The 14,396-nt window shown below is 55.9% G+C and overlaps 1 protein-coding gene across 1 annotated transcript in view; it reads left to right on the top strand.

Moving 5' to 3' along the window:
- PDHX (pyruvate dehydrogenase complex component X) overlaps positions 1–14,396 on the top strand; it is a 93,455-nt gene that overhangs the window by 64,863 nt on the left and 14,196 nt on the right. The window contains exons 8-9 of the mRNA XM_075567568.1: positions 2,359–2,417; positions 6,544–6,702. Of these exons, the coding sequence (XP_075423683.1) occupies positions 2,359–2,417; positions 6,544–6,702 (218 nt within the window). The remainder of the gene's footprint in view (positions 1–2,358; positions 2,418–6,543; positions 6,703–14,396) is intronic.

Below are 14,396 nucleotides of genomic sequence, written 5' to 3'. Positions count from 1 at the left end.
GACGTCAGTGCCCCACCACCCCCGCCACCCAATCGCGCATGCTGGCTCGTCTGCTAGTTCATGCAATCGCTCCTGATTGCGCAGACGAGCCTCGGCGTGAGCGCGGAGGAGCGCTGACTGCTAAACTATGGACACAGCCTTATTGGTATCTTTTCTGGTTGGGATTCTTCCTGTCCCATGGTCATTTCTGGTTGATCGTCATTTCGCACGGCTCCTTATCTCAGGATAGGACAATGGCGCAGGCACGGAGAGCAATGTTCGGGAGGGTTGGACAAGAACTTTATAAGGGCTCCAAACCGGGCAGAGGGGTGCGGGGGAGTTAAGTATGAAGGATTGCTGGTATATTCTTGCTACATACTAACATACATGTATTGGTATGTGTATGTGCTATAACTTTTCTCTCCCAAGTTTAGAAGTGTCCCCATTTAGTTGATAAGGCAGCACAGCGATGCCTCGCGCCCCGCGTCACTGCGTCCAACACGGTGATGATATTACCATCAGCACTGCTTCAATCTTTTCCCCGACACGGAACTCTCTCCCCCGCTTCCCTTAGCACAAATCTGGGAAGAGATTTTCATCGTCGTACATTTGCCAAAGTAAAACCTATTTATACTCTATTACAATAGTTAAAAGGTCCCCTACGAGTGAGGGCTCTTTAGCTTCCTTAGATTCTGTACCCATTGTGAGGGGGTTACAAGAGAACATGTACAATAGGCGGTCTGCCATCATTTATTGTTTTTGGCAAGGGGTCTCCAGCAGGTCACTTCACCGGCTCCTGAATAATCACACCCAGATTTCCCACCCTCTGCCTTAGCAGCTGCAGCACATTCTTCACACTGTACTTAGTGCTGCATCTGCAGAGCGTTACCCCCTTCAATGCATGTACTTAGTGCTGTATCTGCAGAGCGTTACCCCTTCAATGCAGCCGCAGGGACCCGCAGATCTGCGCGCAGCAAAGAATGCTCCGGGCAGTGCAGAGGGACAGTCTACTCACACCATGTGAGAATATCATATCAAGAATAAATAACCCCTTCACTGCTTTGCAGTGCAATGGAGTTGAAACGATATCAGGCGTTACTATGGCAGTAGCCGCGTTTTCCGGGCCGCCATCCCGGGTAAAGCATTTAATCCCCGGGTATTCTGTGACGAAGGGCTGAGGCGTTTGCGAAAGTGTTTTCCCAGCCCGATGTTACGCAGCCTCAAACCCAGGCGTTGTGATAAGAGTCCCATAGTTAATCAACCTGGGCATGGCAATTACAATGCAAGCTGTATTTATACAACAAAAATACACAAGTTGTGTAAGAAGTGCCAGCACGTGCTCGCTTGTGTTTTTGTTGCCAATACTCTGCAAACCCCAGAAGGGTTAATTCCCATGGGTAATTAAACGTGCAGGGTTTGTGCAGGCTGGTGTTTTTCCTGTAATCTGTATATTTTCATTACAGTTATTGAGCTGTGATTGAGCAGATATAATCTCCCTGTGTTCAGTGATGCTCGGTGCATTATCTAAGGTTAATATTAGGTTGATCATGTATAGGTGATGTCATAACAGGAAGAAGAATTTAAACATAAGCCAAAAACCTCTCCCTCTCTCCCCCTCCCTCTCTCTCCTCGCTCTCCATTCTCACCTCCCCTCTCTCTCCCCAATCTCTCCCCTCTCTCTCTCCCCTCCCTCTCTTCTCTCTCTCCTCCATCTCTCCCCCCTCTCCTCGCTCTCCACTCTCACCTCCCCCTCTCTCTCTCCCCTCCCTCTCACTCTCGCTCTCCACCCCCTCTCTCTCTCTCCCCCCCCTCTCTCTCTCTTTCCCCCCTCTCTCTCTCTCCCCCCTTTTCCCCCCCATCTCTCTCTCTCCCCCCCTCTCTCTCTCCCCCCCTCCCTCTCCCTCCCTCTCTCTCTCTCTTCCTCTCTCTCTCTACTGACGATCACAGGACAGTAGATCCCCTAATCTCAGTAAAACAAAACTGTCATTTTTATTTCTGCACAGTTTTGCTTTCCGCCCATTCTCATGGAAGCAAAAATACATTTTCTGGATACACAGAGTTTCTTGGATATGAATGTACAGAGGCATTCTGGGTCTCACAGGTTTCTTAAAGTAATAAAATGTCAATTCAAAACAGCAAGAAATATTGTTCTCAGGAGACGTGACCCTCATTCACCCATTATCTTTCTCTCCCCTCTCCCTCTTTCCCTCTCTCTCCCTCTTTCTCTTCCTCTCTCTCCCCCTCTCTCTCATTCACCCATTATCTTTCTCTCCCCTCTTCCTCTTCCCCTCCCTCTCCCTCTTTCTCTCCCCCTCTCTCTCCCCCTCTCCCTCTACCCCTCGCTCTCATTCACCCATAATCTTTCTCTCCCCTCTCCAGGAGACATCAGAGTTTCTGTAAATGACTTTATCATTAAGGCGACCGCTGTAACTCTCCAGGTAAGTACCCGCAGCCTTAAGTACCCGCAGCCTTAAGTACCCGCAGCCATTCTATATATCCTTCTGCACCAGAACGTGTGATATTTACTGTACTGGCTGCAGAGATCCTTTTATCAGCGGGAATGACTGACCCCACGGTGCGTATAACATGTGCAGAATGGCAGTGTGTGCCAAGTGAGTGCCACGCTGCCTGACCCCGAGCTGTGTCGCTTGGCGCAGGGTTCCCCGTGCTGGAAGTGCAGACTGCCGCACGGGACTGGCATGTGCGCTGCAGGAAGAAGCCGCCTTCACACTGCTGATAATAGAAGGGCCGGCGAGGTTTGGCAGGAGTAGCAGTGTGTGGCATCATGTTGCATTGTGTTTCATTCCCTTCCATGGCCGCCGGGAGCATTGAGCATTCACTCTTGCGTCAGCGTTCACATGAAAGATGGATTCGTTCTGCTGTTCATTTCTTAACTTATTTAAAGTTAATAAAATGTCTGAATTGTGTTTTCTCTTTGTATCCAGCTTTACACAAGCCATGTGGTATATATACGTGTCTCCCCCACGCTTTACACAAGCCATGTGGTATATACGTGTCTCCCCCACGCCTTCCATGTCTGTCTCACTCTAGTTTTTTCTCTCCGGTAAGAGATACGTAAAAGGAGCAATGGGGATACAAAGATTTGATAAGAACATAAACTGTTGCATACAAATAAGGACAAATAAATCTTATTGACCACCCATCAGCCTTTCGCTAACAAAACTCTGTGACCGATCCCAGGCAGTATGGTGTCCTGAGCTCAATATGCTTAATAAGCCCCATACTGCCCCTCAGTGTGTGCCGGCAGCATGGGGGGGGGGGGGGTATCGCTGCCACTCACTGCGGGAGCTTTCAAAGTCACGCCCCACAATGCCTTGCTGCTGTGGATTCAAAGTATTGTAGGTAGCGACTTTTTGGAAGCTCCAGTTGTAATTGACATCTATACAAACCACACTAAGATGCAGTTTGGGGGTCTTACTGAGTGCCAGTCCCCACGTATACTGCCTGGGATCTGCCAGAACAGCTTTTTGGGCACCTCGCAGACTCCTATTTAGGAATCCCTGATCTATACAATGCGTCGTGCGAACACCTCACCCAAAGAAAGGCGTTCACAAATCCGTGGCAGCGAGGGGATTACCAATAAGTAACCGTGAATCTGGGGACCCCTACAACCATCGCTCACCGCAGCTCATCATGACTTCAGCGCTGTGGGGGGCGAAAGAGGGGGCAATGTGACCGTTCCTAGGAAGGTCTGACTCAGGGATGCACGCATGCATCACTCGCGATTCACCCCCAGTCGCACGTACACACCCCAAAATGTGCTATTTGTTTTATTGTTGGACAAAATTGTCTTTCCCGATCTTATTGTCAAATCCTTCACCGGCGGAGTTCTTTCTCGGTGCCGGCAGGATCCCAGTGTAAATATCTGCTCTTTGTTGGTGCAGTTTCAACAAGAATTAATACTATTGAGTGTAAATATATTGGGTCTTCTCTTCAATTGGGATTTGCCTTTTAAAAAAAAACAAAAAAACACAACACTGATGTATAATTTGATTTTAACCGCCTTGGAACGGCGGCTGCATTCCTTACTCCGCTAGATATGAATGAATACCCGGGTATCAGGTGAGAGCGGGTAATTAGGGGATGTTTAGACGGTAGAATCAGAGCCCCCCGGTACCTCTGGCTTGGCACAGCCTCCGCTAGCATGTACGGGGTTAATGGTGCAGCAGTTTCCACGGTTACGGCTCTTTTTCATGAAGCGTGAGGCGGCTTAATACGCAGTGTGGGTTTGGCTAGTGGCAGGCTGCCTTCCCTTTAACCCTTTCAGTGCTGGAGGCACATGGAAAGCCTGGCCGCGGTGAGCACTGGTTGAGCCTGGCATGTTATCTCTGGGGTGAGCTTGGGAGATGTCTCCCTGATTGGTATTCATGCTGTTACTCGTAACTCCCTGTAGAGGAACAATCCCCCCTAACTAACATCCACCTTTTCTTTTTTCCCCCCGGGTTGGAACCGGGGAATTCTCCGGAGCTGACCTGCGCTATTTCCTGCTTCCCGAGATACTTCCTGGGGAAGTTACCGGGATCACTTCCTGGTTTGTAAAAGGGATTTAAATGGCCGTCCAATAGGAGGCCTACAGTATAGGGCTGATATTTGGCAGCCATTTTCTTTCCCCCGGAGGGAGATTTAACTTCACCGGTCAGCAGGGCTTTTTGTGACAGCACGGCGTTCCAGCACCTTTTTCTCTTACCTTCTCCTTGCGACATCGCGGCGGCAGGTATGCGCTGCGACGTCATAGTGCGACTGAGCGGAGGACGTAAGAGGCCAGGTAATGGCACATATATATATATTTTTACCAAAAAAAAGCACTGCCGATAAGTATCTCGGGAACCCGCGGAGTCCTCGGGATGGAAATAGGGGGGCTGACACCCCGATCCCACCCTGTAAATACATTTTAAAAAATGGGGGTTATAAACAGAGGGGGAAGCACAGTTTCCTCTGATTTATACTTTATAAGCCGGTCCCCCCATCAGTAAGAGGGGCCATCTCTATGCCACGGCAGCGTAGCCCTTCTGCCCGTCTGCCATGGGACAGTGGGGCTTCTCTGCCCAAGTGCTCAGGGGCAACGTGGCTCCTCTTCCCATTTGCCATGGGGCAACGTGGCTCCTCTTCCCATTTGCCATGGGGCAGCGTGGCTCCTCTCCCTGTGTACCAGGGACAGTGTTGCTCCTCTGCCCGTGTGCCATGAGCAGCGTGGCTCCTCCCTGTGTGCCAGGGGCGGCGTTGCCCGTGTGTAGTCAAAAGGGAAATAATGTTACTGACGTGGGGCATCTCGCTGTCTAGCGGAAACAATGTATTCCTTCTGCCTTTGTTTTAATTTCTGAAACATAATCTTTGGGGAATTACAGTTCGTTTAATCTTTTGTCCGACTCACTGGCTTTGGGTAAACAATGTTACAGGATTGTATCACACTCCTGTTACAGTGTCACAGACGGGCTGGCCAGGGACCCTGCCCGTATGCCCAGTGTTATATCAGGGACAAAGTGACATGTTTTCCTATACACAGGCTGGCTGCTAAATATGTCTGTTACGTAATGTATTTTATTTCATGCTTATATGGCACTAATATTGCAATACTATGTGGAACCCAATCCATTGATTATCAGAGCGTCCAGTCCTGTGCTTACAGTGTCTGTAATAACACATATTCTGTCTCGTACTGCAGCGGCTAGCAATCCTTAGGCTGCGCTTGTAGCGCCGGCGACAGCAGCGCGCAAAACAAATGCATTGCCGCCGTCGCGTGCGCTTATAGTAAGCGCGGCGCGATGGAGCAACGGCGTGGTCGCGATCGCTGGAAGTCATCTCTATTTGATTTTCCAGCGACCGTCGCGTCGCCGGCACTATTAGCGCAGCCTGACGTCGCTGGCACTATTAGCGCAGCCTGACGTCGCCGGCACTATTAGCGCAGCCTGACGTCGCCGGCACTATTAGCGCAGCCTGACGTCGCCGGCACTATTAGCGCAGCCTGACGTCGCCGGCACTATTAGGTCGCCGGCACTATTAGCGCAGCCTGACGTCGCCGGCACTATTAGCGCAGCCTGACGTCGCCGGCACTATTAGGTCGCCGGCACTATTAGCGCAGCCTGACGTCGCCGGCACTATTAGGTCGCCGGCACTATTAGCGCAGCCTGACGTCGCCGGCACTATTAGCGCAGCCTGACGTCGCCGGCACTATTAGCGCAGCCTTACTGTGTGTGCGCCCTACCGTTTGTATAGGTGTGTCCAGATATTTCTATCTATTCTACAGCTCTTCAAATCACCCTAAATACCACAGAGGACCAAAAAGAGATCTGACCCGTTCTGCTAGGGGATAAATCTATCTGTATCTATAAATCGCCCGCTTGTCCGGCATTAAATCCTCTTCCTTGCTGCACTTGGGCTACAGATTTCTGTGTGTTGAAATAAACTTAATTGCAGTTAATGCAGAAGATAATTCAGTGATCTAGAATGGTGTGTCCTGCTCGGTACTGCTCTAACTTGCAGCTTGTGCATTCCCAGGCGAAGCTGCCCTAATGCCCCCCCCCCCCTCCTTCTTGTGCTTCACAGCAATTGCCTGACGTAAACGTCGCATGGGATGGAGAGGGTCCCAGGCAGCTGGACTCTATTGACATCTCGGTCGCCGTGGCAACGGACCGCGGCCTCATAACCCCGATTATAAAGCAGGCGGCATCTAAGGGACTGCAGGAAATCGCAGCCTCCGCAAAGGTGAGGCATGCTCGGCCTCCGTGGCACGAGGGGACGGTCCACCTCCCCCCACCCTGCCCGCCTCATGGCCCCACCTCCCCCCACCCTGCCCGCCTCACGGCCCCACCTCCCCCCACCCTGCCCGCCTCATGGCCCCACCATACCCCCCACCCTGCCCGCCTCATGGCCCCACCATACCCCCCACCCTGCCCGCCTCATGGCCCCACCTCCCCCCACCCTGCCCGCCTCACGGCCCCACCTCCCCCCACCCTGCCCGCCTCACGGCCCCACCTCCCCCCACCCTGCCCGCCTCACGGCCCCACCTCCCCCCACCCTGCCCGCCTCACGGCCCCACCTCCCCCCACCCTGCCCGCCTCATGGCCCCACCATACCCCCCACCCTGCCCGCCTCATGGCCCCACCTCCCCCCACCCTGCCCGCCTCACAGCCCCACCTCCCCCCACCCTGCCCGCCTCATGGCCCCACCTCCCCCCACCCTGCCCGCCTCATGGCCCCACCTCCCCCCACCCTGCCCGCCTCACGGCCCCACCTCCCCCCACCCTGCCCGCCTCACGGCCCCACCTCCCCCCACCCTGCCCGCCTCACGGCCCCATCTCCCCCCACCCTGCCCACCTCCCCCCACCTCCCCCCACCCTGCCCGCCTCACAGCCCCATCTCCCCCCACCCTGCCCGCCTCACGGCCCCACCTCCCCCCACCCTGCCCGCCTCACGGCCCCATCTCCCCATCACATGCAGTTTTAGGTCTCCTTATTTTAATTGGCGGTAAGCGCAGGCGCTCCCGCATCGCCGCTGCATCTGAGAATATCCCCTCACACTCTATATCAAATATCTCCTCACCCTCTATATCCAACCCTGCCAGGGCCCGCTATATCTGCATTGCCAGGAACCCGGTATATCTGCATTGCCAGGGCCCGGTATATCTGCATTGCCAGGGCCCGCTATATCTGCATTGCCAGGGCCCGGTATATCTGCATTGCCAGGGCCCGGTATATCTGCATTGCCAGGAACCCGGTATATCTGCATTGCCAGGGCCCGCTATATCTGCATTGCCAGGGCCCGGTATATCTGCATTGCCAGGGCCCGCTATATCTGCATTGCCAGGGCCCGCTATATCTGCATTGCCAGGGCCCGGTATATCTGCATTGCCAGGGCCCGCTATATCTGCATTGCCAGGGCCCGGTATATCTGCATTGCCAGGGCCCGCTATATCTGCATTGCCAGGGCCCGCTATATCTGCATTGCCAGGGCCCGCTATATCTGCATTGCCAGGGCCCGCTATATCTGCATTGCCAGGGCCCGGTATATCTGAATTGCCAGGGTCCGGTATATCTGCATTGCAAGGGCCCGCTATATCTGCATTGCCAGGGCCCGGTATATCTGCATTGCCAGGGCCCGGTATATCTGCATTGCCAGGGCCCGGTATATCTGCATTGCCAGGGCCCGCTATATCTGCATTGCCAGGGCCCGCTATATCTGCATTGCCAGGGCCCGGTATATCTGCATTGCCAGGGCCCGCTATATCTGCATTGCCAGGGCCCGGTATATCTGCATTGCCAGGGCCCGGTATATCTGCATTGCCAGGGCCCGGTATATCTGCATTGCCAGGGCCCGGTATATCTGCATTGCCAGGGCCCGGTATATCTGCATTGCAATGTGGGGGCATTGTATCCCTGTTATGCCGGGTGTTTGCTTCCCACCCCTTTTTGTAACGATGTAAGGCGCCCTTTCCATGCCGGGGAGATCTGCAATGCTCTGTGGGGAACGTGTTAGGGAGATCTGCAATGCTCTGCGGGGAACGTGTTGGGGAGATCTGCAATGCTCTGCAGGGAACGTGTTGGGGAGATCTGCAATGCTCTGCGGGGAACGTGTTAGGGAGATCTGCAATGCTCTGCGGGGAACGTGTTGGGGAGATCTGCAATGCTCTGCGGGGAACGTGTTAGGGAGATCTGCAATGCTCTACGGGGAACGTGTTGGGGAGATCTGCAATGCTCTGCGGGGAACGGGTTGGGGAGATCTGCAATGCTCTGCGGGGAACATGTTAGGGAGATCTGCAATGCTCTGCGGGGAACGTGTTGGGGAGATCTGCAATGCTCTGCGGGGAACGTGTTGGGGAGATCTGCAATGCTCTGCGGGGAACGTGTTAGGGAGATCTGCAATGCTCTGCGGGGAACGTGTTAGGGAGATCTGCAATGCTCTGCGGGGAACGTGTTGGGGAGATCTGCAATGCTCTGCAGGGAACGTGTTGGGGAGATCTGCAATGCTCTGCGGGGAACGTGTTGGGGAGATCTGCAATGCTCTGCAGGGAACGTGTTGGGGAGATCTGCAATGCTCTGCGGGGAACGTGTTAGGGAGATCTGCAATGCTCTGCGGGGAACGTGTTGGGGAGATCTGCAATGCTCTGCGGGGAACGTGTTAGGGAGATCTGCAATGCTCTGCGGGGAACGTGTTGGGGAGATCTGCAATGCTCTGCGGGGAACGGGTTGGGGAGATCTGCAATGCTCTGCGGGGAACATGTTAGGGAGATCTGCAATGCTCTGCGGGGAACGTGTTGGGGAGATCTGCAATGCTCTGCGGGGAACGTGTTGGGGAGATCTGCAATGCTCTGCGGGGAACGTGTTAGGGAGATCTGCAATGCTCTGCGGGGAACGTGTTGGGGAGATCTGCAATGCTCTGCGGGGAACGTGTTAGGGAGATCTGCAATGCTCTGCGGGGAACGTGTTAGGAGATCTGCAATGCTCTGCGGGGAACGTGTTGGGGAGATCTGCAATGCTCTGCGGGGAACGTGTTGGGGAGATCTGCAATGCTCTGCGGGGAACGTGTTAGGGAGATCTGCAATGCTCTGCGGGGAACGTGTTAGGGAGATCTGCAATGCTCTGCGGGGAACGTGTTGGGGAGATCTGCAATGCTCTGCGGGGAACGTGTTGGGGCTGACGATAGATAGATCAGCAGCAGCTTCCTTTGTTTTGAGGATTTTTTTGGGGGGGGGTCTCTGCGTCTAAGACAAGTCGGCAACTCCAGTCCTCAAGGGCCACCAACAGGTCAGTTTCTCAGAATATCCCTGCTTCAGCACAGGTGGTGCAGTCTTTAACTGAGCCACTGATCGAGCCACCTATGCTGAGGCAGGGATATCCATAAAACCTGTCCGTTGGTGGCCCCTCAGGACGGGAGTTGCCGCCCAGGATCTAAGGCGTGTGAGACCAACAAATGCAGCGTTCCCAGCGGGTGGCTGGAAAGGACTGGGGGGGCGGGGAAGGACTGGGGGGGCGGGGAAGGACTGGGGGGGCTGGGAAGGACTGGGGGGGGGCGGGGAAGGACTGGGGGGGCGGGGAAGGACTGGGGGGGCGGGGAAGGACTGGGGGGGCGGGGAAGGACTGGGGGGGCTGGGAAGGACTGGGGGGGGGCGGGGAAGGACTGGGGGGGCGGGGAAGGACTGGGGGGGCTGGGAAGGACTGGGGGGGGGGGCTGGGAAGGACTGGGGGGGGGGGGCGGGGAAGGACTGGGGGGGGGCGGGGAAGGACTGGGGGGGGGGCGGGGAAGGACTGGGGGGGGGGGGCGGGGAAGGACTGGGGGGGCGGGGAAGGGCTGGGAGGCTGGGAAGGACTGGGGGGGCTTGGAAGGACTGGGAGGCTGGGAAGGATTGGGAGGCTGGGAAGGACTGGGAGGCTGGGAAGGACTGGGGGGGCGGGGAAGGACTGGGGGGGCTGGGAAGGACTGGGGGGGGGGCGGGGAAGGACTGGGGGGGGCGGGGAAGGACTGGGGGGGGGGGGGCGGGGAAGGACTGGGAAGGACCGGGGGGGGCTGGGAAGGACTGGGAGGCTGGGAAGGACCGGGGGGGCTGGGAAGGACCGGGGGGGGGGGGCTGGGAAGGACCGGGGGGGGCTGGGAAGGACCGGGGGGGGCTGGGAAGGACCGGGGGGGCTGGGAAGGACCGGGGGGGCTGGGAAGAACCGGGGGGGCTGGGAAGGAACGGGGGGCTGGGAAGGACCGGGGGGGCTTTCTGAGGTCGTGTTCTATCACTATCCGTATGTAGGACATGTGAGTGACTCCCCCCTCCCCCTACTGTGGCAGAGGGTCATGCCAAGCTGCGTGTACCCGTGTTCTGTGCATTGCAGCGGTTACAGGATCTCCATGCGCTTCCTGACCCGTTTCATGCCTCATTCAGGGCAAGTCCCTGTTCAGTCTCCCACGCCCGGTTATGTCATTAGTTTTGGGATGAAGTAAGTAATCAAGGAACCGGTCCACTCCGGCGGATCAATTAGCCATACCACCCACTGTGCATCCACAGTATTCGTTATAATATCATTAATAGGGCAGGGAACGGGGTTCTGGCTTATTCTAGGGCAGGTGAGATTTGCAAACCTGCCTCTGAAGGGGTTAAGAGACCATCTCGCCGTCTCTAGAGCAGAGACTGGAGGCAGACCGGGGCCTCCACTGTGTGTCAGTCCTGTGTGTCAGTCCTGTGTGTCAGTCCTGTGTGTCAGTCCTGTGTGTCAGTCCTGTGTGTCAGTCCTGTGTGCCAGTCCTGTGTGTCAGTCCTGTGTGATATTGTGTGAGCAAATATCTCTTCCTGAGTGCGTGCGCCTGGGCTGTATGCAGAGCTGCGCGCCCCCACCCCCGGTACCGTAGGCAGCGCTGCACACCCCCACCCCCGGTACCGTAGGCAGCGCTGCACACCCCCACCCCCGGTACCGCAGGCAGCGCTGCACGCCCCCACCCTCCGGTACCGCAGGCAGAGCTGCACGTCCCCCTCTGTTACCGCAGGCAGAGCTGCACGCCCCCCCCCCCCTCTGGTACCGCAGGCAGAGCTGCGCCCCCCCTCTGCTACCACGGGCAGAGCTGCGCCCCCCCCCTGGTACCGCAGGCAGAGGTGCGGCCCCCCTCTGTGAGCGCGAGCAAAGCTGTGCGCCCCCTCTGTGACCGCGAGCAGAGCTGTGCGCCCCCACCGTGACCGCGAGCAGAGCTGTGCGCCCCCTCTGGTACCGCAGGCAGAGCTGCACGCCCCCCTCTGTTACCGCGAGCAGAGCTGGGCCCCCCTCTGGTACCACGAGCAGAGCTGGCGCCCCCTCTGTGACCGCGAGCAGAGCTGTGCGCCCCCTCTGTGACCGCGAGCAGAGCTGTGCGCCCCCTCTGTGAACGCGAGCAGAGCTGCGCGCCCCCTCTGGTACCGCAGGCAGAGCTGCGCCCCCTCTGGTACCGCGGGCAGAGCTGCGCCCCCCCTCTGGTACCGCAGGCAGAGCTGCGCCCCCTCTGGTACCGCGGGCAGAGCTGCGCCCCCCCTCTGGTACCGCGGGCAGAGCTGCGCCCACCCTCTGGTACCGCGGGCAGAGCTGCGCCCACCCTCTGGTACCGCGAGCAGAGCTGTGCCCCCCCTCTGGTACCGCGGGCAGAGCTGCGCCCCCCCTCTGGTACCGCGAGCAGAGCTGTGCCCCCCCTCAGGTACCGCGAGCCATTGGGTGCTCAGTGGATTAGCATACTGTATCCCGGATATTGTCCTGTGGAATATTCATGCCAGGATAAGTATCCTGCGGCCCGAGGCATTGCCCCCGGTATCAGTGGGAATACGGCTGCAGAGAGCAGTCGGTAGAGCCGGAGCACAGCCAGAGATGAAAGAAAAAAATGCAATATCCAGGACAGCTCAAAAATAATTAGTTTTTTGTAAGCTCACAAAGAATGGCAGATGAAAGGCACCTACGCGTTTCGTGTGCAAGCGCTTTATCACGGTGCATTATGCATGCTCTTTTGTCGCTCTGGACATTCATTACAACAGCCGGATTCTTATGGAATATATTCACATATTTACATGTGGTACTGAGCACCATCTCTCACCCATGAATAGGGCTGTAGACCCTTCCCCTAGCACGTACTCTTAAAGGTTTCCATATGTTATAAATTCACAGTCCTGATTCCCTGGAGTCCAAAATCCTGATGTATTTCAGTTGACCTGCCCTTCTGTCCTGAGCGTTGCCCTTTAGAACGAATACAGATAAATCAGAAGTAGAATGTCCAGTTAGTGAAAATTGCTGACCAACTGGTGTTCTGGAGTCAGATATGGTGTATCTGTGGTGGTTCATCCTTTAGTGGAGGACTTGTTTGGTTTTCCCAACCTACTTCGTGTTAGGACATTTCTCACATTGGATAAGATATACTACATTGCTTGATTGGCAGTTAAATGATCTTTTTACTTCTATGGTTCCTTGATGTGCTGTGTGGATTGTGGTTTCTGTGAGATGTCAGCATGTTTCACAGTTCTTCCTGTGGCGGGGGGAAGATGTTTGCATAGAGGGAGAAAGAGAAGGTGCGGCTCAGTGAGTATGAGAAGACGCGGCTCTGTGAGTATGAGAAGGCGCGGCTCTGAGTATGAGAAGGCGCGGCTCTGAGTATGAGAAGGTGCGGCTCAGTGAGTATGAGAAGGCGCGGCTCTGTGAGTATGAGAAGTTGCGGCTCTGAGTATGAGAAGGTGCGGCTCAGTGAGTATGAGAAGGCGCGGCTCAGTGAGTATGAGAAGACGCGGCTCTGTGAGTATGAGAAGGCGCGGCTCTGAGTATGAGAAGGCGCGGCTCTGAGTATGAGAAGGTGCGGCTCAGTGAGTATGAGAAGGCGCGGCTCTGTGAGTATGAGAAGGCGCGGCTCAGTGAGTATGAGAAGGCGCGGCTCTGTGAGTATGAGAAGGCGCGGCTCTGTGAGTATGAGAAGGCGCGGCTCTGTGAGTATGAAAAGGCGCGACTCCGTGAGTATGAGAAGGCGCGGCTCTGAGTATGAGAAGGCGCGGCTCTGTGAGTATGAGAAGGCGCGGCTCTGTGAGTATGAGAAGGCGCGGCTCTGTGAGTATGAGAAGGCGCGGCTCTGTGAGTATGAGAAGGCGCGGCTCGGTGAGTATGAGAAGGCACGGCTCAGTGAGTATGAGAAGGCGCGGCTCTGTGAGTATGAGAAGGCGCGGCTCTGTGAGTATGAGAAGGCGCGGCTCTGTGAGTATGAGAAGGCGCGGCTCGGTGAGTATGAGAAGGCACGGCTCAGTGAGTATGAGAAGGCGCGGCTCTGTGAGTATGAGAAGGCGCGGCTCGGTGAGTATGAGAAGGCGCGGCTCGGTGAGTATGAGAAGGCACGGCTCAGTGAGTATGAGAAGGCGCGGCTCTGTGAGTATGAGAAGGCGCGGCTCTGTGAGTATGAGAAGGCGCGGCTCGGTGAGTATGAGAAGGCACGGCTCAGTGAGTATGAGAAGGCGCGGCTCAGTGAGTATGAGAAGGCGCGGCTCGGTGAGTATGAGAAGGCGCGGCTCTGTGAGTATGAGAAGGCGCGGCTCAGTGAGTATGAGAAGGCGCGGCTCTGTGAGTATGAGAAGGCGCGGCTCTGTGAGTATGAGAAGGCGCGGCTCTGTGAGTATGAGAAGGCACGGCTCTCTGAGTATGAGAAGGCGCGTCTCTGTGAGTATGAGAAGGCGCGGCTCTGTGAGTATGAGAAGGCGCGGCTCAGTGAGTAAAAGACACTGACTCTTAAAAACAATGACACTGCGTTTAAATCAGGGGAGCCTTGTGACCTTGCGCATGTCACTTTATCTCCCTGTGCCTCAGGCACCAAAAACATTTGAAAACACAAAGACACAAGATTGTGTCTGTACCAACAAATGTCCAGCGCCCTGGATAAGGACGCGATATAAATGTTGCTATAAATAAATAGATGGCAGCCTGTTTCTGATAA

Source organism: Ascaphus truei, chromosome 12 (genome assembly GCF_040206685.1).
Source record: "Ascaphus truei isolate aAscTru1 chromosome 12, aAscTru1.hap1, whole genome shotgun sequence".
In the NCBI taxonomy this organism is placed as follows: Eukaryota; Metazoa; Chordata; class Amphibia; order Anura; family Ascaphidae; genus Ascaphus; species Ascaphus truei.
Note: the sequence above shows the minus strand (reverse complement) of the source record. Positions and strands in the feature narration are given on the sequence as shown.